This window comes from Lepus europaeus, chromosome 7, assembly GCF_033115175.1.
Source record: "Lepus europaeus isolate LE1 chromosome 7, mLepTim1.pri, whole genome shotgun sequence".
Classification (NCBI taxonomy): Eukaryota; Metazoa; Chordata; class Mammalia; order Lagomorpha; family Leporidae; genus Lepus; species Lepus europaeus.
The window spans coordinates 55,397,190-55,424,703 of NC_084833.1; the positions used below are offsets into that span (position 1 = coordinate 55,397,190).

The following is a 27,514-nucleotide window of genomic DNA, read 5'->3' on the forward strand; positions in this document are numbered from 1 at the left end:
AGCTTAAAAAGAAATTTTGAGAAAACAGAGGTAAGAGGATTTGGAGGTAACAGCAACAATGAGGGAAAAATAATCTTTGTAAGTTCCCGTTGGTGCGCTGCCACGTCAGCCATGGTTTCCCCACATTAGTGACTCAAACGCCAAACATGAGGCCATCGTAACTTCTTGGGGTCTAAACTCCAACCCAGAGTTTTCTGGAAGTGTCCCTGACCCGAAGTCCATCTCCTGGGAAAACACATGATTAAACACAACTTTACCCCCTCTGTTGCATTAAATCAGACAGCTTAAAATGTAGGATGTTCTGGTGTTTTTAATTTCTTACTGGGTCCATTTCACTAAAAAAAGAAGATACAAAATACTTTTAATATATCTTAGAAAAATTAGCAAAAATTAAGAAAAGTTGAGCATATGACATTGTATAATTGTTTAGGTAAGGCTGTTGGAAAATTATAAATATTTTGTTCCCTTTCAACATAACACATCACAAAAACACATTTGTAAGGTTCTCTGCATGCACAATTCCTATAAACGTTCATATCCTACGTAGAAAGGAACAGGCCTGGTTACGACAGGCATTCAGACACCCTCAAACCGTCTGTACAGAAATTACAAACGTAAAACCAAAGGGTCTCTCAGCAGTCAGAGGCAAGCATTTCAAATGTCAGGGGTTCAGTTAGGATCAAATACCCAGTGGGGTTTCCTAGTTCATTCCTGTGCTGTCCTTGCCTCCTAAGTAACTACCTTAGCCAAGGCGCTGTTTACAAAGGGCCCTGCAGCCTGGCGCTGCACAGTGCCACGGGAGCCTGGAAGCCAATCAGCGACCCACGGAAGCCCACACGGCCACCTGCACGAGTCAGTGGAAGCCCACACGTGGCCCAAGCCCCAGGCCGCGTGTTCAGCTGTAGCTATGCTAGAAGTCGGGTTTAAGGAAGGACACTGTGCAGACATTCATGGCCTGTTCGCCACCTCCCCAGAGCAGAAACTCACACCTCCCCCGCCATCCCTCCCCAGGCGGCCAGGCGTGGGCTTTCCAACTCCATGGACTCCACTGGGCTCGCCGGCTTCCCTGTAAGGGACGGTTCCCTCTCTTCAGGGAGGACACTGGGCTAAGACCTGTCATCAAGCCACAGGAAAGGCCTATCCAGGCCTTGTGGCTCTATCATGCCTGCCAGCTGCTGAATTAACTGATGATAATCCTGATACAGAGCTAAGCAAAACCAACACCCGAATTACCGTACATTTTGGAGGTACGTAATACAAAGATACTTTAGATAATAATCTAAACTTTATAAAGACAACTGGAAGACAACATTAAAGTTTCATTTTTATTAAATAGCCAAAAACCTTAAGACAAACTTCTAAAGACCCTTTCATTGGCAAATATTTTCCAGTCATAAAAGATGACCATTTATGGGATTATAATCCAGTTTCCTCTCGGGTAAATAAATAGACACTAAAATCTCTTAAAACCATACACTCTGGCAGTGTCGATCTTGGGAAGAGCTTTCTTACTGCTTTTATGCAGGTACCAGAGTAAGGACGCATGAGGTTCTCTGTCCTCATTTAGTATTTGCAGGGAGAAGGACGTATCCATCCGACTGAACTCTGCCTTTTTTCTAACTGAATTACCCTTGTATCTATTTACAGTTTTAATCCTCACTGCTGCCCATGGAGTTACTGCTGCTCATAAATTATAATTAGTGTTGGAGGGCTTGATTTCACAAATATTCTCAATCCAAAGGCTGATCATATATATTCACGTATGAAAACACTCCTCCATACGCCTTTCAAATCACATGCAGAGAAACTAGGATCCCGTTTCCCTGGCACACTTGTTTTTGTTGGTCACTTCCTGCCTCAGGTCACCACAGAGGCTGCCCACCTTCTGAGGGCTATCTTCGTGTTTTACCAGATGTGACGGCCTGCCGCCATCTTTATGACGTTTTGAATCTAGCTAGCAGACAATTTCCCACTGCCCATGTGCACAGAATCTGCTTTATAAATTATCCAAATGATTTTATTTCAAGGTAGCTTCTTTCCACTACTCAACATCATCCTCTCACAGCCTGGTATATACCTGGCAGCACATGACTATTCACTAGGGACAGAGAGAAAGAACAAACGAGGGAGATGGCTGAGTTGAGAGCATGGGCCAAGAGCTGTTGTCCTCTGAGGTGAGGGGAAGGAGTTGGGAATAGCACGGCCAAGTGTATGACCACTAGGGAAAGAAGCATCTTAGTAGAAACCAGAAAACCTCTCCAACCAGATCACATCTAGGAGGGCAACCAGGAGATGGCAGTGACCCTCTGACCTCTCCATCAGCGCACCAGTGGCCCAAGGCCTTCCATGGCAACTGGGGTGAGTGGCAGGCAGACTGACCAATCCAGTTTTTAAAAAACACATCTTTGGAGAGGAAACATGCTGCCTGAGAGAAAAGCTGACACCAAGTCCAAGAGGGCCTGACTATCCAGTGATTCTGAGCACCGACACCCTGCACCCCTCCAAACGTGGCACCTGATGGAGTTCACTGGGCCATCCTATGCTGCCTTGTTCAGACAGCAAGGTGAGAGCACTGAACAGTAATTTTCCAAAAACAGTTTTAAAGGAAGAATAAATAAAAGAACGTGACAATATTGACTTTTCTTTCTTTTCAGGTAAGCCGATTTGCAGGAAGAGAAATAGGAAGGTTTCCTGAGCACACTGACCCAATTAAAGGCACTGAGGGAGGAAGGGTTAGAAGCAGCAAAGCCGGTTTCTTTTGTCTTTAGCACAAAGCTCTACAGCCACGGCGTCTATGTAACTGATGCGACCTCTGCTGGCTCGGTCATTCTGTGGTCTTTTTCCCTTTCCAGTTCTTTTCTCTCTCTTCCAGTTCCGCCTGGGTGAAAGCTGCAGGTCCCCAGTGAGTGATCAGGTGAGGGTTCTTTGAACCTAGGAGATGAACACGCTTTAAATAAAGGAGGTATTACATTCTTCAGAAAACATCATCGCCTCCCCACAGAAAGACCGGCACTCTTCCACTTTGCTCCGTCTCTGGGGGTCAGAAATAAGCGCCCCACCAGCCCACACAGCTGACGGCGCCCAGTGGGCATGAACCACCTCTTACCTGTTAGAGGACATGTCACTCAAGGGGGATTCACCCTCAACAGCGCAGGCTGTGAACACCTGGCCTCAACAATTCTTTTAGTACAACTCAAAGACACAAGACAGGAAAATCAATCTAAAATGACTTCAAACAGGAGATTACCTGGCTCTATCAATCGAATTAATCCTTCATGATGGGCTACTTTATCCTTCCAGCTCTTGGTCTTATTAGTTGCCATCTCCAGCTTCTTTTTAACTCCCTGGAACAAAAATGAATTTTGGACTGTGCAGACACACCAGTAGTTCACAAACCGAGTAACGCTGACTGGGGATTTAATATCTGCTGTGGGCCTTCTCATCACGTCCTCAGAGCCACTGTATGAAGCAGGAACTACTGCCATGCCCACCATACGGAAGTGGAAACTAGACATCAGGGAGGTGACGTAACCTGCCCAGCGTCCACAGGAGGGAGCAGCAGAGCCGGGACTGGAACCCAGGCTGTCTGATTGCAGAGCCTGCCCTTCTGCCGTAAACACACTCGTCACAGAAGCACGGGTTAGGTACTGCGTGCCAGCAACAGCTCCAATCCACTTTTCCCTATCCTAATGCGATGCTGGACTAATTCTCCCTCACTAGGGGGCACCATTTAAGTTTTGTCACATTGGCACAGCGGAAGGGCTTCTCTTCCAGGAGGCACTCAGGACAACCCGGTGCTCACCCGCAGCGAGTGTTAGCGGCACCCCCTGCGCACAGCTTCCCCATGACGTCTGCCGTCTGCCGAAGCAGCACCTCCAAGGAGGCCTGGATCACAGCCCGGGGAGAGGGCGAGGAGCACAGAAACTTCTCGCAGATTGCTCCTTCCCTGGTGGTCTGCCTCGCTCCTAGGGGCAGGGGCTGCCTCCTCCACCTGCCATTCCTGTATCCCTCGAGTTTTCTTTCCAGCTTACTGGTTGATCCTGTGACAGCCAGTAACTTTTATATTAAAATTTCTTTGTGCAGATCACTGTGCAGTTTCCTTCTCCTGGCTGGACCCTGAGTGAGACACCTTAGCTCCTGTTAGGACTTGCTGTTTCTTCCCTCTTAGAGGGAAGGCAAAGTTTTTACTGCAGCTTGCCACCGACAGCTAAGCAAATACTCTGTTGTTGAAACAACCACCTCATACTGCTCAAGCGCCTGTTTCCGCTCCAGCTCCAGCTGCTCCAGCTGCTCCATGGCTTCCTGCAGGGCCCGCTCCTTCAGGATGCGCTGATTCTCCAACTCCTGCTTCTCCGCCTCGGTCGTCTGAATGGCCTGCTGCTGCTCCAGGTGCCACTTTTCCAGCTCCGCCCTCTTGGAAGACTCTTCCTCCAGCAGCCTGCAAGGTGGAAGGGAGCTCACACGCGAGCTCTGGCCCAGATCCAGCACCGCCCTGACCCAGCAGGATGCGCGAGGTCACCCGATGCATCCCTCTCATTTTACAAAGAAGAACTGGGAGCCCCAGAAGCTCACATTCACATGGGCTCCCATCCATCCTGCTCCTGCCCTGTGTTACACCCTTTTGAAAAAATAAATACATAAATAAACAAACAACATTTATGCAAAGCTTAATGAATGCCAGGCACTAAGGTAAGAACCAAGTGTTTTTTATTCAGCCCTGCAAACGCTGAGCACTGCAACATGGTCTGAACAGTGCAGGGCTACTTTACTCACTCAATGTCTATTTATCATGCGCCTTCCAGGTGCTTCTCTAGGTTCTGGAGATACAACAATGAATGGAAGGGCCAGCACTGTCGTGTAGTAGGTCAGGCCTCTGCCTGCAGTGCCGGCATCCCATGTGGGCACCAGTTCAAGTCCACTTCTGATCCAGCTCTGACCTGGGAACGCAGCGGAAGATGGTCCAAATGCTTTGGCCCCTGCACCCACATGGGAGATCGGGAATAAGCTCCTAGCTCCTGGCTTCGGCCTGGCCCAGCTCTGTCTGTAGAGGCCATTTGGGGAGGGAACCACTGGATGCAGGATCTCTCTCTCGACCTCTTTCTTTCTCATTGTCTCTCTCTCCTTTTCTCTGTATCTCTGCCTTTCAAATAGATAAATAAATCTTTAAACATATGAATGGAAAGGTCTCTGTCTTTGCCTCTAGTGGCAAAAGGGTAGAGGGGGAGTGGACGCTGGCAGGCGTTTACGCTGTCCAGGATCTGAACCCTCTTCTGCGTCTAAGGAATCGCCACACTGGTCCTGAGGGAAGGTCGGGCCCATCTCCCACTGCAGAAGCCGCCAGCCAGATGGGCTGCCCTTGGCCTCCAGGTGTGGTGGAAGCATGAACCAGGCTTGGCTAAGTAAATGCCCTCCTGGATTTTGGACTCTGAAGCAATTGACACAGAGATGCTGTGACAGCAGGGAATTCATCTCGCTGATCAGGAGGCAGCCAGAGCAATGGCACTCACTCCTGAGGCTGGGTACCAGGGTCGGTGTACTCTCACTGGGCTCTTCCCCTCGCCTGGGTGGGCTAGCCGGAACTGCTCATCCTCCCCCTCGTTCCTGCCAATGTTCAAGACCTGGTGACCTGCCTTCCTGTGGAATCGATAAACTGTTAAAGAACTTTCCAATAAATTATCTTAGTGCTTTAGCAAACCCAAATTAGTTTCTGTGGTTTGCAAAAAATCTCCTGACTAAATACTTTAGTATCTCATTCTCTGTGCCTCTACTTCCTTATTATTTAAAAAGAAATAGAAACTACCCACCATCCATGTACTAAATATGATACATGGTGCATACAAGGTACCTGCCTACCATATAGTAAGCAATGGGTTAAAAACAGCTCATATTATTAAGGAGGGTCTATTATTTCATTTGCTTTGGATACCTCATTGATTAAGGCTGCCTAAGAGAACCTGAGGCTTTCGGCAACCACATCACAGGGAAGAGAAATGCGAACCTTTTCAAATGAATTGCTATTAAGTCAGGCCACCTGGATCCCATGCAATGGTACTTCAAAAAAATTTGTTGAAAATGGATAAAACAGGCCGGCGCCGTGGCTCAACAGGCTAATCCTCCGCCTTGCGGCACCGGCACACAGGGTTCTAGTCCCAGTCAGGGCACCGGATTCTATCCCGGTTGCCCCTCTTCCAGGCCAGCTCTCTGCTATGGCCAGGGAAGGCAGTGGAGGATGGCCCAAGTGCTTGGGCCCTGCACCCCATGGGAGACCAGGAGAAGCACCTGACTCCTGCCTTTGGATCGGCGCGATGTGCCGGCCGCAGTGGCCATTGGGGGATGAACCAACGGCAAAAAGGAAGACCTTTCTATCTCTCTCCCTCACTATCCACTCTGCCTGTCAAAAAAAAAAAAAAAAAAGAAGAAAGAAAATGGATAAAACATACGTTCATTTTCAGTGTAAAAAAATTTTGAAATCTTTGCATACAAGGGGTCTTCAAAAATTCATAAAAACGCATATTATTAAAAAACCTATGCATGGACATTTTTGTACAAAAATAAATTCATCTTTTAATTCTGTTTTCCACAAACTTTTTGAAAGTACACTCATACTGATATTTTCATAAATTTTAAAAATGTATTTTCATTTAATCTTGGCGAGAGACAGAGGAATTTTTCCATCCTCTGATTCACTCCACAAATGCCCACAACAGGTGGTATGGGGCCAGGCCACAGCTAGGAAACTAGAACTCAATCTAGGTCTCCCATGTGGGTGAGAGGGACCAAGTAAGTAAGCCATCACCTGCTGCCTCCCAGGGTGTGCATAAGCTGGAATCAGAAGCAGAGTAAGGACTTGAACCCTGGCACTCCTAATGTGGGAAGCAGGCATTCCAAGCAATATCTTAACCCCTGCCTGCACCAAATGCCAGCCTTTGCATTGATATTTTAAACTATCTTCTTGATCTAGAACCATCCCTGCAACCTGCCATCTTTTCTGAATGCTTATTTTGACATTCCATTACTTTCCATATCTTCCTCGTCGGCAAATGAGATAAGGGAACAGAAAGCAACACCCTGGGTGACCATAAATGCCAGGCACTACGCTAAACACTTTGCATGTGTTTTCTCATTTCATCTTCACAACAACCGCACAAGGTCAGCAATTACCCTTATTTTACAGATAAGCAACTAAAGGTTCAAAACAGTGAAATAACTTCTCTGAAGTCACAGAGTTAGAGAGCGGGAGAGCTGGGGATCAAAGCCAGAGCTCATTCCAGAGCCCAGTCCCCAACTGCCTTCCAATACATGAAAAGCATCATATCAGAGAAGAGAAACTGCTTCCCTGCGCCTCCCCCAAAACAGTCCTTGGGCACTCACTGTGTGCCAGGCACTGCATGGCCTGCTGTAAGTAGATATGACTAAGGGATGCTCCTGGGCCTGACAGATTCAAAACTTTAATGGGTAAAAGTTAAAATGGGGGGGATGGTGCTGTGGCATAGCAGGAGAAGTCGCTGCCTCCAGTGCCAGCATCCCAAACAGGCACCAGTTCAAGTCCCAGCTGCTCCACTTCTGATCCAGCTCTCTGCTATGGCCTGGGAAAACAGTAAAAGATGGCCCAAGTGTTTGGGCCTGTGCACCCATGTGGGAGACCCAGAAGCAGCTCCTCGGTCCTGGCTTCGGCTCAGCCGAGCTCCAGCCATTGCAGGGGCCACTTGGAGAGTGAATCTGCGGATGGAAGTCCTTTCTCTCTGCCTCTGCCTCTCTGTAACTCTGCCTTTCAAATAAATAAATAAATCTTAAAAAAAAAAAAAAGAAAAGAAAGTTAAAATGGGACAGGCGATTCAAATCCTGGCTGCTCCACTTCTAATCCAGCTCCCTGAGGCAGCAGAGGATGGTCCAAATACTTGGACCCCTGTCACCCATGTGGGAGACTCGGATGAAGCTCCTGGCTCCTGGCTTTAGTCTGGCCTAGCCCTGGCCAATGGGGCCACTTAGGGATTCAACCAACAGATGGAAGATCTTTCTCTCTCTCTCTCTCTCTCTCTCTCTCTATATATATATATATATATATATATATATACATACACATACATATATATACACACATATGTATGTATATATATATAATTGCCTTTCAAATAAATAAATAAATCTTTAAAAAATAATAGCTTACTATAAAAAATAACTCTGTGGAAACTTAAGATACTGACAAAGAAGGGTCACCCACTAGAACAATAAGATGCCAGATATTCAAAAATGACTTGGTATCACATTAAGAAAGGACAGAGCTGGCCAGCTCCGTGGCTCAATAGGCTAATCCTCCGCCTGCAGCACCGGCACCCTGAGTTCTAGTCCTGGTCGTGACGCTGGATTCTGTCCCGGTTGCTCCTCTTCCAGTCCAGCTCTCTACTGTGGCCCGGGAGTGCAGTGGAGGATGGCCCACGTCCTTGGCCCCTGCGCCCGCATGGGAGACCAGGAGAAACACCTGGCTCCTGGCTTTGGATCAGCGCGGTGCGCCGACCACAGTGCGTCGGCTGCAGCGGCCATTCTGTCTCTCTCTCTCACTGTCTGCCTGTCAAAAAAAAAAAAAAAAAGGACAGAGCAGGGGCCAGCACTGTGGTGTGGCAATTTAAGCTGTCACCCACAGTGTCAGCATCCCATATGAGCACCAGTCGAACCAGCAGCTCCACTTCCCATTCAGCTCCCTGCTAGTGGACTTGGGAAAGCAGTGGAAGATGGCCCAAGTGTTTGGGCCCCTGCACCCACATGGGATACCAGAAAGAAGCTCCTGGCTCTGGTCGGCCTAGCCCTGGCCATCGAGGCCATCTGGGGAGTGAGTCAGTGGATGGAAGGCCTCTCTCTCACTGACTCTGCTTCTCCCTCTCTGTAACTGCAGAAGGAAGGCAGGAAGGGCGTGAGGAAGGAAGGAAGGAAGAAAAGGAAAAGAAAGGACAGAGGAGAATGAACTAAGAAGCCCTAATAAGCACCACCCCCCCCTTTTTTTTTTTGACAGGCAGAGTTAGACAGTGAGAGAGAGAGAGACAGAGAGAAATGTCTTCCTTTTCCATTGGTTCACCCCCCAATGGCCACTATGGCTGGCACTGTGCTAATCCGAAGCCAGGAGCCAGGTGCTTCTCCTGGTCTCCCACGCAGGTGCAGGGACCCAAGCACTTGGGCCATCCTCCACTGCACTCCCGGGTCACAGCAGAGAGCTGGACTGGAAGAGGAACAACCGGGACAGAATCTGATGCCCAAGCAGGGACTAGAACCCGGGGTGCCAGTGCTGCAGGCGGAGGATTAGCCAAGTGAGCCGCAGTGCTGGCCATAAGCACCCTTGACCTAAGATTATTTTCCATCTCATTTGTGCCAGAATTTCTAAGCCAACTCCATGATGACTTTCCTAGTTTCTTCTGCCCAGAAGGACCTATCCCATCAGGAGCAAGGCATAAGCCCCTTTGCCAGTCTGACAGTGTCCCTTCAAATCAGGCCCTGACTTCAGGAACTCAGGAAAAGAGGAACTCCTCCTTGCTTATAAATGACCACTAGAGGGGGCAAGTTTGCAAATTTCAAGCACCAAAAATTAAAAAAAAAAAAATTAGAATAGTAAAATAATTCTATTCATAAAATAGCCTTTACACACCAAAGAAAAAGTAAAACTTTTGGGAAGGGCCAACGCTGTGGCCTGGCCTGAAGTGCTGGTATCCCATATAGGTGCCGGTTCGAGACCCAGCTGCTCCACTTCCCATCCAGCTCTGTGCTATGGCCTGGGAAGACAGTAGAGGAAGGCCCAAGTCCTTGGTCCCCTGCACCCACGTGGGAGACCTGGAAGAAGCTCCTGACTCCTGGCTTCGGATAGGCACAGCTCCAGCTGTTGAGGCCAACTGGGGAGTGAACCAGCGGATAGAAGACCTCTCTCTCTCTCTCTCTCTCTCTCTCTGTGTAACTATGACTTTCAAATAAATAAATAAAATCTTAAAAAAAAAATTGGGGCAGTACTTTCAGCTCGTTGGAGCAGAGCTGTATGTAGTAGTTATACATGCATTTGAAAGGGTGAAATTCTTTTATCTGCTTAAGTCAGAGTGTACAAAATAATAAATCAGAGCTTTTAAAACAGCAATACTCAAGCCTGAATCTGATCCATAGATAGTTTGGTTCAGTGAATCACATGCGAATTTTCCAAAGCTCTGTAAAGTAACTCTGATGTTTATCACCAGTTAAACACCACTGGCAGGCCCCGTGTTGTGGCCCAGCAGGTTAGGCCACCACTTGACACATCAGCATCCCATAATGGAATGCTGGTCTGAGTCCTGGGGACTCTGCTTTCATCCAGCTCCCTGCTTAGGCATCTCAGAAATCAGTGCAGTATTTGGACCCCTGCCACCAACTTGGAAGACAGGATGTAGATCCTGGCTCCTGGCTTCAGTTTGCCCCTGTTCTGGCTATTGTAGCTATTTGAGGGGAATGAACCATTACATAGAAGAAATCTCTCTCTCTCTCTCTCTCTCTCTCAAATAAATACATCTTTAAGAAAGAACATGGGGGGCTGGCACTGTAGAGTAGCGGGTAAAGCCACCACCTGTGGTGCCAGCATCTCATATGGGCACCGGTTTGAGTCCTGGCTGTTCCACTTCAATCCAGCTCTCTGCTATGGCCTGGGAAAGCAGTAGAAGATGGCCCAAGTCCTTGGTCCCCTGTACCCACGTGGGAGACCCAGAAGAGGCCTCTGGATCCTGGCTTTGGATCGGCACAGCTCTGACCGTTGTGGCCAATTGGGGAGTGAACCAGTGATGGAAGACCCCTCTCTCTCTCTCTCTCTCTCTCTCTCTCTCTCTTTCTCTCTTTCTGCCTTTCCTTCTCTCTCTGTGTAACTCTTTCGAATAAATAAATAAATCTTAAAAAAAAAAAAGAAAGAAAGAAACAACAAGGGGCCAATGTTATGGCATAGCAGATTAAGCTGCCACCTGCAACACCAACATCCCATATAGGCGCCAGTTTGATTCCTGGCTGCTCTACTTCCAATCCCTGCTAATGTGCCTAGGAAAGCAGCAGAAGATGGCCCAAGTACTTACACCCTTGCCCCCAATGGGAGACCTGGATGAAGCTCTTGACTTCAACCTGGCCCAGCCTTGGCCATTGCAGCCATGTGGGGAGTGAACCAGCAGATGGAAGATCCCTATCTCTCTCTCAATCTCTCTCTTTCTCTCTCTCTCTTTCAATCTCTCTCCCTCTCCCTTTCTGACTATAACTCTGCCTTTCAAATAAATAAATAAATCTTAGGGGAGAAAAAAAAAAGAAACAACAACAAAATATCACCCTGGCTTCAATTATCCAGAATTATCTCATATTCAAAAACATCACTCATTCTATGAACACTAAATAGCTGGTATTTCAGTAAATTTCTAGAGTTACCTAGATCCGTTGTTGTCATAATTAATTCCTCTCAAAACTGCAGTATACATATGGCATACCTCACCTGTAAATTCTCTGTACAAAGGCAATCTAAAACGCAACACAGCACAAATTACCAAGTGACTCAAAAAACTGTCTGGTGTCACTCAGAATGCGACTCTTTGGAGGTCACGTGGGACTCACAATTTTTCCCTTAAGAGAACTTAGATTTTTAAAACCAAATTACTTTTCTTCTTTCTTCCTAAAAAGTTTCAACACATCTTTTTGCTCCTCCACATATGGAATGGCAGACATGAAAAACATACCCCAGCGCCCCACACCCACCCCCAAACACAGGGTCGCAGCCAAAAGTTTAGGGATATCTGCACTGGCCAGGAGCTGCGACTCCAGTATCTTTTGGTCACTGCCCTCCACCCCACAACATCTTTAAAAATTCTTAGGGGGCATCAAGTAGCAACTAGAAGAGGAGCTCCAGTTTTCCTTCTAGGGTCTTCTTACTTTGTCCTACCTGCTGCTGGGACTGCCCAAAACTGAGAGCATTAATCTGAGAACTTGCCTGTTGTAAAGAGTGAACCTGACTTAAAAGCTACAAAAAAAAAAAAAAAAAAAAAAATCCAGGTTTTAAAATCTTCTAAAACTAGGATATCAAGTAGTAACTATTGAAGGAATGTCACCTACCCTAAATTACCTAATAGAAATTGCATATTTCTTCCTTATTCCCAGAAAACATGCACGTGGACTCTGGCCTGAGCCCTTCCACAACACCACGGGCCTCTCTAGTCTGGAACGTGCTGAAGAGGCCAAGTCATCCCCAGAGCTGATTCTGAGTCCACGGCCTTTCTAGAACACGACTAACGGTACCCCATCAAACACCCGAGAGACTGCTCTAAGATAAATACAGGCTCTTCTTTAGCCCCAGAATGAGGAGAAATAGCCCAGCTACGACCCAGACTCCAAGGTCCTCTTCAATCCAATCTTCAGCCAAGCTCAGTCGTGGCCGGGGCTGAAACACTCCTCTCTCTCCACCAGTGTTAGTCATGTGGGAATCGGCATTAGTCCAGGCAAAGTATAATGACAAAGTCTTCAAACTAATGCGGCACCTGGCCTGAAGCTTGCGCACTGTCTCTTCATCTTGTCGGGCCTGTCTCTCGTCCTCAAGAGCCTCCTGCAGCTTTAGGTACATGTCTTCCAGCTCCCGCACTCGCTGCAAATACTGTTCCAGTTCAGAGGACTTTTGGGCCACCTGTTCTTCCATCTGCTGTCTAATCTATTGGTACAGAAGGGTCACAATTAATCTCAGATTAACTTTTTCCTGGGGGAAAGCCTCCCACTCCACCTTCATCCCAAGGGTTTGCCTTCAGCCCACAGCCACCACAGCTGGGAACCTGTCCTTTAATCTCTGAACTAAAGGTGGAGGACACGAGTGCACCACACTCAATACCAACAGTTAGAGTCTGGGGAAACATGGTGCTCTTGCTCTGGTGTATTTTCTATCCCTTCTACTCCACATTCTAAGACTCAATTCAAGGGGACAAAAAAAAAAAAAAAGCTTTCCTGCACAACTTCTCTTTAAAAATTACTTTGTCTGAAAGCCACAACCTGCTTCAGAGTCTTCTACAAAAAGAACAAAACTTTTCCCAGTCTGAACAGCCAAGGTCCAAACATAAGGGAAAGAAAGAGCAGGCTGCAGGAGACAACTCCTGCCCCCACCTGGCTGCCTCCACCTCTCTTCATTTCTCTCCCCAGGGCACCTTCAGCCTTGGACGAACTCAAGCAGGTAAGTCGGAGTCTTTAAACTGTATGCTTTCTCCTTTCCAGGTCAGAGTTTGCATCCTTGCCTTAAAAACCGTAAGGATATCCGAAATACAACGTCAGACTCAATTAGCATGTGTCTGCAGTTTATATTGCCACTTGCATTAGCTCACTCTGCCTTCAAAAAGAGTCTTGAGATGATGCATCCAAGAGAGGAAAACCAACGCTGAGGAAGCAGCAGCAGAGCGAAACAAGGCCAGACAAGGCTGTGGGTACAGCACTGCCTGCTCACACCTCGTTGCTTTCCTCTGTGTGCTTCTCTCTCACAACTCACACACCGCTCTTTCAACTCTTAGGCAACCAAAAGTGACTGAAGGGAATGTCCTGAGCATCTGTTTGGGTGCTGGGCTCCACACCCACCCCCACGGTGTGGGAGGACCTGTGCTCAGTTAACCTACTTAACGCAGCCTGGGCCATGGCACTCTGGGGTGGAAGTCTCCAAGGTGAAGCAGCTGCCAAGGGCAGCAAGACAGAATCCAGACATTCTCACTATTGCAGAACTGCTCAGCTGGCTCACTGCAAAGGAGACATGTCACGGAACCCATGCTTACCGTCTACACAGCTACTCATTTTCCAACCAGGAATTCTTTTGAGAATGTAAAGGGATGTTAATATGAATTATACCAGGATAATGGGGCTCATCCTAACTAAACATTTATCACCCTATTCCAAAAATTTCTACTTAAGGATCTTGAAAACGTTAATGTCTTTTACCTTTACATCAATGGCACAGTGCCTGGTATACAGAGGTGCTCAAAAAACAGACAATGGATGAATGAAAAAACACTGAACACCCCCAAAAGCCTATTGCAAGTCAATAGCAAAGCCTAGCTGATGAGATGGCCTCTCTCCTGCCTCCCAGCCCTTCTTCCTCTGCACAGACCCAGGCTGGCTGTGAGCTAAGGCAGCTGTTTTCCATAGCATGTGGAACCTACCAGCTTTTCTCGCTCCAGTTCCGTGCTGAACCTGGCCTGTAGTTCCACTTGAGTCTGAAGACGTTTCTTCTCCTCTTCTGCTGCACGAGATGCTGCTTCTTCCAGTTTCTACCCAAAAACCCAGCCACAGAAACGTCAGATTGTTACAGTGGAAGTACAGAGACAGAGACAGCCACATGTAAACATATGGGTGAAGCAAACATCTCTAACATCCGTAAACACAGAAAAAAATCTTTAGATCCATTAAAATTGCATTCCAACAATTTGCTCAGCTAACATGCAAAACAAATGAATGACTATTAACGAATACTTGAACAATATTTTGCAAACAAAGTGCTAGTATAGTCACTGAGTTAATTCATTTGCAACTGCATACATGAGGTTCGAGATCTATTTCTGTTGAGCTTCCATATGGGATGTGGGCAAAATAAACAGCTGCTTAAGCTCCTGTGCCACAACACGCCCACCCACCAGTACTCCTCATTCTCCCTAGCTCCCTGTTGCAGAAACTCTGGCAAGAGTGACTGAGAGCTGTGGGGCTCTCTTCCTCCACCAGCCTCCACTTACAGGGCACAAGTTCTACCCAAGACGTGACAGGCCGAGAATACTGGACCCAGTCACTCTTGTCCCTACTCACAGGGAGGGGCAAATGTCAGGACAGGTACCTTCTCCACATAGCAACAGGCTCACAAAGCAGGATTATCAATCTAAGAGAAGCACACTACTGTCTCTACTCCCAGCCCTAGAACACTGCACAGAAGTTTGGGATAAAAGCACTCTCTGCTGCTCTCTTCAAAAGAACCCAATAGACTACACACAGGCCTAAAGTTAAACTAAATGTGAGGCAATTCAGAGCCCAGGATAGTCCTCCAAGTCACTCAGTAAATAAAGGAGCAAACAATGACAACAGGCCTACAACATATTATCTAAAATATCCAATTTTTCAATTAAAAATTGTAAGACATAAAAGGAAACAGGAAAAAGGGGAGACAAAGGCAACAGAAAGTGCCTCCCAAAAGGCCCAAATGATAGACTTATCAGAAGATTATAAAGTAGCTACTATAAACATGTTCAAAGAACTAAAGGAAACCAGGCTTAAAGAAGTAATGGAGGGGCCCACGCTGTGAAATAGAAGGGTTAAGCCTCCGCCTGCAGCGCCGGCATCCCATATGGGTGCCGGTTTGAGTCCCAGCTGCGCCTCTTCCAATCCAGCTCTCTGCTATGGCCTGGGAAAGCAGTGGAAGATGGTCCTGATGCTTGGGCCCCTGCACCCACACAGGAGACCCAGAAGAAGCTCCTGGCTGTGGATCAGACCAGCTCTGGCTGTTGCAGCTATTTGGGAAGTAAACCAGCAGATGGAAGACCTTTCTCTCTGTCTGTCTCTCTCTCTCTCTCTCACTGTCCACTCTGCCTGTCAAAAAAAAAAAAAAAAAAAAAAAACAAAAAAACAGGGGGGGGGAAGAATGAAGAGAAATAAACAGAGCCTTAGAGAAATGTGAGACAACATTATGTACACTAACATCTGAAAAATGGAAGCGACAGGAAGAGATAGGAAGGAGTAGAAAAAACATTTCAAGAAATAATGACTGAAAACTTCCCTAATTTGATAGAAACATTTGATACATTCAAGAAGTTCAATTAAGCCTAAATAAGATAAACAAATATAAATACCATAGTAAAACTGCTCAAAGACACAATGACAAAAAGGAATATCTTGAAAGCAGCAAGTGAAAAATTATTCCACACACACAATGGAACTCCGGTAAGCCTGACAGCTCCCTTCTTGTCAGAAACCTGTGACTAGTTCTCGCCATATTATAAGAAGTGAAGTGTGACATTGCTGGACTGGAGCACTAATCATCAATCCCTGGGGTATTTGTCCTTCTGGTGTAGTAAAAAGCAGCATTCAAGATGGGAGCTATTCTATCAGCCTGGATGTCATTATTGCAGATGTACATACTCCCTGATCCAGCAATTCCGCTTCTGAGAACTTATTCTACAAAGATACTGAACATGCACTAATAGCATTTGCTATTAAAAGAAAAGATTAAAGTAACCCAAATGTTCATACAGAGGGCTGATGAAGTAAGCAATGACCAGTCATACAATACAGTGTTAAACAACCATTTAAAAAAGAATGAGGGAGTTGGATGTTTGGCACAGCAGTTAAGATGCCACTTGAGGGGCCAGTGCTGTGGCGTAGCAGGTAAAGCCGCTGCCTGCAAGGCTGGCATCCTATATGGATGCCAGTTTGAGTTGCAGTTGATCCACTTCCAATCCAGCTCTCTGCTATGGCTTGGGAAAGCAGCAGAGGATGGCCCAAGGCCCAAGGCCCCTGCACCCACATGGGAGACCTGGAAGAAGCGCCTGGCTCCTGGCTTTAGATCGGCACAGCTCTGGCCGTTTAGGCCACCTGGGGAGTGAACCAGCGGATGGAAGACCTCTCTTTTTCTCTGCCTCTCCTTCTTTCTCTGTATAACTCTGACTTTCAAATAAATAAATAAATAAATACTTTAAAAAAAAAAAAAAAAAGATGCCACTTGAGATGCCTACATCCCACATCCAAATGCCTAGATTTGGGTCCAAGCTCTACTTTCTTTTTTTAAAGATTCATTCTATTTATTTGAAAGCGTTACAGAGAGGTAGAGCCAGAGAGAGAGGTCTTCCATCTGCTGGTTCAGTCCCCAAATGACTAAAACAGCCAGAGTTCAGCTGATCCAAAGCCAGGAGCCAAAAGCTTCTTCTGGGTCTCCCACACGGGTGCAGGGGCCCAAGGACTTGGGCCATCCTCTACTGCTTTCCCAGGCCTTAGCAGAGAGCTGGATCAGAAGTGGAGCAGCCAGGACTCAAAATAGCACCCATATGGGATGCCAGAAATACAGGCAGCAGCTTTACCCGCTACACCACACCACCGGCCCCCCTTTTTTTCTTAAAATAATCAATGTGCTTATTATTCTTATCACAAGCCTTCCTAGTCAATGAGATGTTTTTACTGGCCTAAGACCTTATATACTTTTTTTTTTTTAAGATTTTATTAATTTTTTTGAGAGGCAGAGGCAGAGAGAGGGAGAGAGAGAGGTCTTCCATCCACTGGTTCACTCTCCAGATGGCCGCAACGGCCAGAGTTGAGCCTATCTGAAACCAGGAGCCAGAAGCTTCTTCCAGGTCTCCCACATGGGTACACGGGCCCAAGGACCTGCCCATCTTCCACTGCTTTCCCAGGCCATAGCAGAGAGCTGGATCAGAAGAGGAGCAGATGGGACTAGAACCGGCGCCCATATGGGATGCTGGTGCCACAGGTGGAAGATTAACCTACTGCGCCACAGTGCTGGCCCCATCATATATTTTCAAGACTGGGGAAACCAGGGTGTATCACTCAGTGATCCGGATCCACTTCGGAGAACACGGTAGTTCACCAGAAGCATTTCCCAAAATCACACTAGCCTAGTCTTGTAGAAACAAAGTTCAAAAGGCAGGGCTCCTGCAATGAAAGCAGAGCCCCCAGCAGCACCGTCCTCGCTCCGCCCACCTTCCTCACGGTCTCCAGCTCCTGCTGCTTGTTCTCGTTGGCAGCCTGGAGCTCCTTCATCTGTCGCTCCAGCTCCTCCTGCTCGGCCAGCAGCCTCTTCCGGAGTTCCTTCCGACGCTGGCGGGCTTCCTTGTGTGGTGGAGGGCTGCCCAGCTTCAACAGATGGATAGTAGAATGAATGGCTACGTACCATGTAGGAGACAAAATAGGAAACACATTTTATTCTTTGTAAGCCTAAAACACAATTGCCACAGTGGAAAGACCCAGAGTAAATTCTGATTTTGCCAGTAAAGTCATGGTGTGACCTTGTACACATGTTGAGACAGCAGTTTCCTTGCCTGCTACGGTTTGAATGAGTCCCCTAAAATTCACACATTAGAAACTTAATCCCTAGTAGAACAGTGTTGGGAGATGGGGCCCCGTAAGAGGTTCATAAGGCTCTACCCTGATGAACTGACTACGATCATTACTGAGGGAGTGAATTAGAAGTCAGGAGTGGGCTTGTTGGGCCAGCGCTGTGGCACAGCAGGTAAAGCCGTTGCCTACAGTGTCAGCTACCCATATGGGTGCTGGTTCTAGTCCCAGCTGCTCCACTTTCAATCCAGCTCTCTGCTATGGCCTGGAAAAACAGTGGAAGATGGCCCAAGTCCTCGGGCCACTGCACCCAATGTGGGAGACCCAGAAGAAACTCTTGGCTCCTGGCTTCGGATCAACCCAGCTCTGGCCATTGCAGCCATTTAGGGAGTGAACCAGCAGATGGAAGACCTCTCTCTCTTTTTCTCTGCCTCTCTTTCTCTCTGTGTAACTCTGACTACCAAATAAATAAATAAATCTTAAAAAAGGAGGGGGGGCCACTGGCTTTGTGGTGTAGCAGGTAAGGCCACCTACAATGCTGGCTTCCCATATGGGCATCAATTTGAGTCCCAGCTGTTCTACTTCCAATCCACCTCCCTGCTAATGGCCTGGGAAAGCAGCAGATGATGGCTCAAATACCCAGGCCCCTGTACCCACATGGAAGACCCAGATGAAGCTCCTGGTTCCTGGCTTTGGTTTGGACCAGCTCTGGCCATTGTGGCCATTTGGGAAATGAACCAGCAGATGGAAGATTCTGTGTCTCTCCATCTCTCTCTCTGTAACTCTTTCAAATATACAAAATTTTAAAAGTAACAATAAAGCACTGTGAAGTACTTCATTGTTTATAACATAATTATTCAATTATTCCTCAACTAATGGCAGTCAGGTTTTCTGCTGCCTATCACAAAATTCTATAATGATTGAATCTTTTGAAAATGTGCAATTGGGCCGGCGCCGCGGCTCAATAGGCTAATCCTCTGCCTTGTGGTGCCGGCACACCGGGTTCTAGTCCCGGTTGGGGCTCCGGATTCTGTCCCAGTTGCCCTTCTTCCAGGCCAGCTCTCTGCTGTGGCCAGGGAGTGTAGTGGAGGATGGCCCAAGTGCTTAGGCCCTGCACCCCACGGGAGACCAGGAGAAGCACCTGGCTCCTGCCTTCAGATCAGCGCAGTGCGCCGGCCGCAGCGCGCTGGCCACGGCGGCCATTGGAGGGTGAACCAATGGCAAAGGAAGACCTTTCTCTCTGTCTCTCTCTCTCACTGTCCACTCTGCCTGTCAAAAAAGAAAAGAAAAGAAAATGTGCAATTGGATCTGTCATTATTGACCCTTACAATAACCCTTACGGGGACCGGTGCCGTGGCACAGTAGGTTAATCATCCACCTGCGGCACTGGCATCCCATATGGGCGCCGGTTCTAGTCCCAGCTGCTCCTCTTCCAATCCAGCTCTCTGCTATAGCCTGGGAAAGCAGTAGAAGATGGCCCAAGCACTTGGGCCCCTGCACCCACATGGGAGACCCGGAAGAAGCTCCTGGCTTCGGATTGGCGCAGCTCTGGCCATTGCAGCCATTTGGGGAGTGAACCAGTGGATGGAAGACCTTTCTCCCTGTCTCTCCCTCTCACTGTCTATAACTCTACCTCTCAAATAGAGAAATAAAGTCTTAAAAAAAAAAAATCCTTACAACAGCTAGGTACTATTAACTCCATTCCACAGAAGAAAGTGGTATAGAATTCATAACTCAAACCAAGTAACCCAGGAGAGAAGGTGCACATGCCTTAAATTCTTAAACCACATCAAAATGACCACAATTTAATTTTTACCTATCTTCAAGATCATAATATTCAGAATCCCATCAGCATTAAAATATCATATACTAATCACAGAATAATACATAATTTTAGTTTAAAAGTTATTAATTCACGGCCAGCGCTGCAGTGTAGCAGGTGAAAGCCATGCCTGTGGTACCAGTTCAAGTCCTGGCTGCTCTACTTCCAATCCAGCTCCCTGTTAATGTGCCTGGGAAAGCAGTAGATAATGGCCCAAGTGCCTGGGCATCTGCACCCACATGAGAGACCCAGAAGTAGCTCCAGGACTATGGCTTCAAACCAGCCCAGCTCTGGCTGTTGCAGCCATTTAGGGAGTGAGCCAGTGGATGGAAAGACTTCTCTCTGTGTCTCTCCTTCTTTCTTTCTATAACTCTGCCTTTCAAATAAAATAAGCAAATCTTTTTAAAAAAATTATAAATTCAGAAGTTTGTGTTCTTTTATTTTTTAAATAATTAATTAATTTGGAAAGAGGCAAAGAAAGAGCGGAAGAAGAAGAGGGAGAAAGATTTCTTATCCACCGCTTACTCCTCATATTCCCTTAAAGGCTAGGGCTATAGCCAGACACCAGGAACTCCATCCAGGTCTCTCATACTCACGGCAGGAACCTGATTACCTGAGCCATCACCACTTCCTCCCAGGATCTGCACTGGCAGGAAGTAAGAAGCAGGAGCTGGAACTGGGAACTGAACCTAGGCAATCCAATACAGGATGCAGGTATCTTAACCACTAGGCCAAATGCCCACTCCAAAAAGTTTGTGTTCTTGAAACAACTCTTTTTTGACAGGCAGAGTTAGACAGTGAGAGAGAGAGACAGAGAGAAAGGCCTTGCTTCCGTTGGTTCACCCCCTAAATGGCCACTACAGCCGGCACACTGCGCCGATCCGAAGCCAGGAGCCAGGTGCTTCCTCTTGGTCTCCCATGCAGGTGCAGGGCCCAAGCACTTGGGACATCCTCCACTGCCTTCCCGGGCCACATCAGAGAGCTGGACTGGAAGAGGAGAAACCAGGACAGAACCGGCACCCCGACCAGGACTAGAACCCAGAGTGTCGGCGCCGTAGGCGGAGGATTAGCCTAGTGAGCCGTGGCACCGGCCAGAAACTAATGATTTCTTATGGAACTGGTGGAACTGAAAATCATTTGAAGTATTCAAAAACTATTGCATTTTTCTTCTATTTTACATTTTACCAAAAACTCAAAATGGTTACTGGGGTTGGGTAATGGGTATATGGGAGTTTACCACTTTAATGTTCTTTATAGTCCTTAAAGAGGGAGATTCCATACTCTTTAAATAGTTATGAGTAAAGAAAGCCTAAAATCTCCCATTTACGATTTTCCCACAAGTTCATTATGCAAATTAAATCAGCTACAATGGCACACACAGAAATAACTATAGACTTTGAGGAATACCTAATCGTCTTTCATGAGGCTCACAGATAGAGCTCTTAAGTTATATCACGGTGAAAAATTAAAATCACCTTACCCTGAATCCACTCCTGTTTCTTCTTTTTATCTGAAGCACTGATTTCAAAGGTCTTATCAAAGCATTTTATGAGAAAAAGGCATTTCTTTCCATCTTTGTCAGGCAAAGACTAAAACAGAAAACAAAATTCATTCTTTAAAATGTAACTGTGAAGTATCTGAACTAAATTCAATCTTTGCTATTTGTTCAAATCTTTTTGAAATGCAACAGCAGTGACAAATACCTGCAAATGTACATTACCGGTCCTGGTTTACTAATGTTGTTCCCTAGCAACATTCCTTATGGTAGCAATGACCCCTGACCAGTTTACTCTACCTGGACTGGAAAGGCTACAAACGCCTGACAATAATGCCATGTTCTGGGCTTTCATGAACACAGCAACTCTTGTACCTGAGCTTGTCCTCTGCAGAAACCCTGGAAGGTACACTCATGGAATTATTTAAAACATACTGATTCCTGAGGCCAGTGTTACGACACAGCAGGGTTAAGCCGCAGCCTGTGAATCTGGCTACTTTACGAGTACCAGTTCAAGTCCCAGTACTGGGGCTAGCACTGTGGCGTGGAGGGTAAAACCCATAAGGTCACCGATTCAAGTCCCAGCTGCTCCACTTCCAACCCAGCTCTCTGCTATGGCCTGCGAAAGCAGTAGAAGGCCCATATGGAAGACCCAGAAGCTCCTGGCTCCTGGCTTTGGATCGGCACAGCTCCGGCCATTGCAGACAACTGGAGAGTGAACCAGCAGATGGAAGGCCTCTCTCTCTCTCTATGTAACTCTATCAAATAAATAAATAAATCTAAAACAAAAAAATTCCCAGTACTCCACTTTTTTTTTTAAAAGATTTTATTTATTTATTTGAGAGGTAGAGTTACAGACAGTGAGAGGGAGAAACAGAGAAGTCTTCCGTCCATTGGTTCACTCCCCAATGGCCCATCTGAAGCCAGGAGGCAGGTGCTTCTTCCCAGTCTCCCACATGGGTGCAGGGGCCCAGGGACTTGGGTCATCTTCTTCTGCTTTCCCAGGCCACAGCAGAGAGCTGGATTGGAAGAGAAGCAGCTGGGACTAGAACCGGCGCCCATATGGGATGCTGGCGCCACAGGCGGAGGATTAAACCACTGTGCCACAGCGCCAGCCCCCCAGTACTCCACTTCTAATTCAGCTCCCTGCTAGTCATCCTGGAAGATGGCCCAAGTAGCTGGGACAATGACACCCACATAGGAGACCCAGACAAAGCTCCTAGTTTAGGCTTAGCCTGGTTCCTGCTGTTGCAGCCATTTGGGGAGTAAACCAGCAGATGGAAGATCTCTGTCTCTCCCCTTCTCTCTGTAACTCTAACTTAAAAAAACAAAGGTTTAGGGGTTAGGGTGGAGGTGACATGGTGGCATAGCAGGTAAAGCTGCCACCTGTGATGCTGGCATCCCATATGAGCACTGGTTCAAGACCTGGCTGCTCCACTTCTGATCTAGCTCTCTGCTAATGGCCTGGGAAAAGCAGCAAAAGATGGTCCAAGTGTTTGGGCTCTTGCCACCCACATGAGAGAACGATATGAAGCTCTTGGCTCCTGGCTTTGGTCTGGCTCAGTCCTGTCCATTTGCAGCCACTTTGGAAGTGAACCACTGGATGGAAGCTCGCTCGCTCTCTCTCTCTCTCTTGCTCTGTAGCACTTTAAAATAAACAAGTAAAAATTTAAGGGCCAGTGCTGTAGTGTACTAGGATAAGCCTCCACCTGTGGCCCCGTCATCCCATATGGGCACCAGTTTGAGTCCCAGCTGCTCCACTTCTAATCCAGCTCCGTGATGATGGCCCAAGTGCTTAGGTCCCTGAAACCACATGAGGGACCCAAAAGAAGCCCTTGGCTCCTGGCTTTGGATCAGCCCAGCTCCAGCTGTTGCGGCCATTTGGGGAGTGAACCAGCAAACAGAAGACCTCTCTCTCTGCCTCTCCCTCTCTATCTGTAACTCAGCCTCTCAGATAATAAATAAATAAATATTTTTTAAAATAAAATAAACTTTTTTAAAAAATGGCGCTGACTCCTATAAGATATGAAGCATCAGGGTCGGCATAGTGGTAAAGGCACCATCTGAGAAGCCAGCATACCATATCGGTGCCGATTCGAGATCCGACTGCTCCACTTCTGATCCAGCTCCCTGCTAACAGCCTGGGAAAGCATCAGAGGGTGGCCCAAGTGCTTGGACCCCTACATCCACGTGGGAGACCTGGATGAAGCTTTTGGCTCCTGGCTCCTGACTTCGGCCTGGCCCAGCCCCAGTTTGTGGCCCTTTAGGGAGTGAACCAGCAGAAGGAAGCTTGCTTGCTCCCTCTCACTTTTCTTTCTTTCTTTCTTTCTTTCTTTTTTTTTTTTTTTTTGACAGGCAGAGTGGACAGTGAGAGAGAGAGAGACAGAGAGAAAGGTCTTCCTTTGCCGTTGGTTCACCCTCCAATGGCCGCCGCGGCCGGCGCACCGCACTGATCCGAAGGCAGGAGCCAGGTGCTTCTCCTGGTCTTCCATGGGGTGCAGGGCCCAAGCACTTGGGCCATCCTCCACTGCACTCCCTGGCCACAGCAGAGAGCTGGCCTGGAAGAGGGGCAACCGGGACAGAATCCGGCACCCCAACCGGGACTAGAACCCGGTGTGCTGGTGCCACAGGCGGCTCCCTCTTACTCTTACTTACTCTCTGTTCTTCTATGTAACTCTGACTTTCAAATAAATAATTTTTTTAAAATATTTTATTTATTTTTAAATCAGAGTTACACAGAAGAGAAGGAGAGGCAGAGAGAGAGAGAAGTCTTCCATCCACTGGTTCACATCTCACTTGACCGCAATGGCCAGAGCTGTGCCAGGAGCCGGAAGCTTCTTCCGCGTCTCCCACACAGGTGCAGGGGTCCAAGGACTTGGGCCACAGTCTACTTCTTTCCCAGGCCATAGCAGAGAGCTAGATCGGAAGTGGAGCAGCCGGGACTCGAACTGGCACCCATGTGAGATGCTGGCATTGCAGGCAGCAGTTTTACCCACTACAACACAGTGCCGGCCCCAATAAAAAAATCTTAAAAAAAAAAAAAGATATGAGGCATCTAAACCAGGATCATCCTTACACCTTCCTGGTATTTTTTAAAAAGATTTATTTTATTTATTTGAAAGAGAGAGGTAGAGCCAGAGAGAGAATGAGGTCTTCCATTCTGCTGATTCACTCCCCAAATGACCTCAATGGCCAGAGCTGAGCTGATCTGGAACCAGGATCCAGGAGCTTCTTCCGGGTCTCCCACATGGGTGCAGGGGCCTAAGGCTTTGGGCCATCTTCTACTGCTTTCCCAGGCCATAGCAGAGATCAGAATAGGAACATCCGGGACTTGAACCAGTGCCCATATGGGATGCCGACACTGCAGGTTGGGGCTTTATTTTTTATTTATTTATTTTTTGACAGGCAGAGTGGACAGTGAGAGGGAGACAGAGAGAAAGGTCTTGCTTTGCCGTTGGTTCACCCTCCAATGGCCGCCGTGGCTGGCGCGCTGCGGCCGGCGCACCGCACTGATCCGAAGGCAGGAGCCAGGTGCTTCTCCTGGTCTCCCATGGGGTGCAAGGCCCAATCATCTGGGCCATCCTCCACTGCACTCCCTGGCCACAGCAGAGAGCTGGCCTGGAAGAGGGGCAACCGGGACAGGATCGGTGCCCCGACCGGGACTAGAACCCGGTGTGCCAGCGCCGCAAGGCGGAGGATTAGCCTAGTGAGCCGCGGCGCCGGCCAGGTTGGGGCTTTAACCTGCTGCACCACAGTGCCAGCCTCTCCTCCCTGGTTTCTTCTCCTTGCACCTGGGATAACTGTTGCTGACAACCCGAGTAAGACCTATGGCAGTTTTGTGGCTCTCCATGTTTAGCTGCATTTAAGAAGACCCCTTCATGAGCATTTCATACCCCAAGACATTAATTTGTCTGTATCATTTCACTCATCAAAATATGTTAGAGTTTATGAGTAACAACGTAGGAATGTTAAAGTTCTTTACCAAATACAGACACTGTGACAGTTCACATACAAGTAAAAAAAAAACCTAAAAATGTATGTTCTTGAGGTCTTTATTTCAAAGATTTAATAGCTGTGAATAAAATATCCTGAAGATCACTCATAGTATTCACAGATTATGCTCAATCTTTTTTCTTCTTACATTCATGGTCTCAAACACTGCCCTACTGAGGTTTTTTTGTTGCATATTTTATTTTTGATGACTCCATAAATGTTCAAATAAGTTAGATTTAGTTCCTATGCTTTGTTCTCAAGTCTAAGAAAATAAATTCACATGAGAAAAAGTTTGTCATCTATTTTTAATTTTTGGTTCAGAAACAAACCTGCTAGTATTATTTTTAAAAATTTATTTATTATTAAGTATTTGAAAGGCAGAGTTACAGCAAAAGAGAGAGGTCTTCCATCTGCTGGTTCACTCCCCAGATGGCCACAACGGCTGGAGCTGGGCCAATCCAAAGCCAGGAACTAGGAGCTTTCTTCTGGGACTCCCACACAGGTTCAGGGGTCCAAGCACTTGGGCCATCTTCTATTGCTTTCCCAGGCCATAGCAGAGAGCTGGAATGGAAGTGGAGCAGCTAGGACTCGAACCGGCGCCCATATGGGATGCCGGCACTGCAGGCAGTGGCTTTCCCCGCTGCGCGAGTGTCGGCCCTACCTGTGATTATTTTGAAACTGTGACCTTGAGAATTATTTTAAGGCTCCAAATCTATTAAGGGTGAAGATGAGAAACTACTTCAACAGCAGGGGGCAGTATTGGGTTATCATGAAAAGACAAAAGGGCAGCCTTACCTCTACACAGCAATTCTCATCCAAGAAAATGTCTCCTTTCTTATCTTTCAGATCCTCACCCACATAATAAGACATTATGTTGGGTTTTAGTACAAACCAGCGTTCAGTCCAGTTTTTCCGTCTATGGCCTTTTTTCATCATGTAACCCTATGAAAGATTAAATATGGTATAAATGCTTGTCTTCTGATTTCTAAGGACTGATATTTCTTTAATATTCTTGTCTACTCCATGATCTGACACGCGGATCTGAATACATGAATATCACAGTTCTTTCCCATATCACAGATAATCAACCCTTTCAAACTATAAAGGCCAAGAGTACTATACCCAAATTCATGCAAGCACTATAACATAACAAAAGATTGCATACAATTTCAGACACCTCAGAGATAATCTCCTCCCCAAAGTTATATAAAGAAAACAGACTGAGAATCCCTGATGCTAATGGCAATGTGAATTCTTAACATTTCTTTATCTTTTTGAGACTTCTATTGGAATATTTATAGATAAAATGGAAAGTCTTGGATTTGCTTCAAAATCATACAAGAGGACCCCCTAAGTGCTGCCCCATGGTAGCGCCTTCTAAACACGTCCTTCCACTGACTCCCTCCTTTCTCCTTTTCTCTGCCATTATGGTGAGTGTACCTGACTCTTCCTCACCACATCTTCTCACAAGACCTTCAGAATCAACAGATTCCTGGCCAAAAAACAAAAACAGAATCGTCCCATTGCCCAATGGATTTGGGTGAAAACCGGTAATAAAGTCAGGTATAACTCCAAGAGGAGACATTGGAGAAGAACCATGCTGGGTCTATAAGGAATTGCACTTGAATGGATGGTACATATGTTTATGCTGTACCAACATCACTATCTTCTTAACCACATCAAGCTGAAGATGTCACCATCGTTGGGACAGCTGGGCATGATTGACTAGGGCTGTGACAAGTGGGCTGGTTCAGTAACAAACATGTGAGGCCTTTGGAAAAAAAATTACAAACGAAGCTAAAGTAGGTGGCGCAGGATTGGAGATGTGTTTGGCGGTTACTGGAGCCAGAAGTATGAAATTTTGCCATTTTAGTCTATTTCATTTAAAATCAAAACTGACAAGTGGTGATTTTTACTAAATTAAAACTTCAATTGATAAAATGCTATGAAGCTTCAGTTTGTCTATATATATATATATATATATATATATATATATATATATCTTCTTAATCAAAGATCTGAAGATTTGCACCTTTCCAACTTAACATTCTAACTGACCTCTCACTATTCTGGAGGATGAACTTTTGTTCCAGACTTGCAGAAGAGTACCACATCCGGAATTAGGAGTCTGGCTTCTAAGCTCTCTCTCAGCCCTATACTTCCTCCCCATA

General features: G+C 46.8%; 2 protein-coding genes across 2 annotated transcripts in view; one reads left to right on the forward strand and one right to left on the reverse strand.

Moving 5' to 3' along the window:
- Positions 1-290: 290 nt before the first annotated feature.
- The window catches only part of SWAP70 (switching B cell complex subunit SWAP70), a 107,014-nt gene continuing 79,790 nt past the window's right edge, over positions 291-27,514 (reverse strand). The window contains exons 5-12 of the mRNA XM_062196517.1: positions 26,139-26,285; positions 21,336-21,444; positions 17,680-17,861; positions 14,151-14,258; positions 12,504-12,670; positions 4,240-4,438; positions 3,248-3,344; positions 291-2,931 (exon numbers count right to left, since the gene is read on the reverse strand). Coding sequence (XP_062052501.1) covers positions 2,825-2,931; positions 3,248-3,344; positions 4,240-4,438; positions 12,504-12,670; positions 14,151-14,258; positions 17,680-17,861; positions 21,336-21,444; positions 26,139-26,285 — 1,116 coding nt within the window. The 3' untranslated portion in view covers positions 291-2,824. The remainder of the gene's footprint in view (positions 2,932-3,247; positions 3,345-4,239; positions 4,439-12,503; positions 12,671-14,150; positions 14,259-17,679; positions 17,862-21,335; positions 21,445-26,138; positions 26,286-27,514) is intronic.
- LOC133764850 (large ribosomal subunit protein eL39-like) lies at positions 26,788-26,955 on the forward strand (the record flags this gene model as incomplete). The annotated part of the gene is made up of 1 exon (XM_062198495.1): positions 26,788-26,955. A coding segment is annotated over one exon (168 nt), but the record flags the coding sequence as incomplete, so codon positions are not given.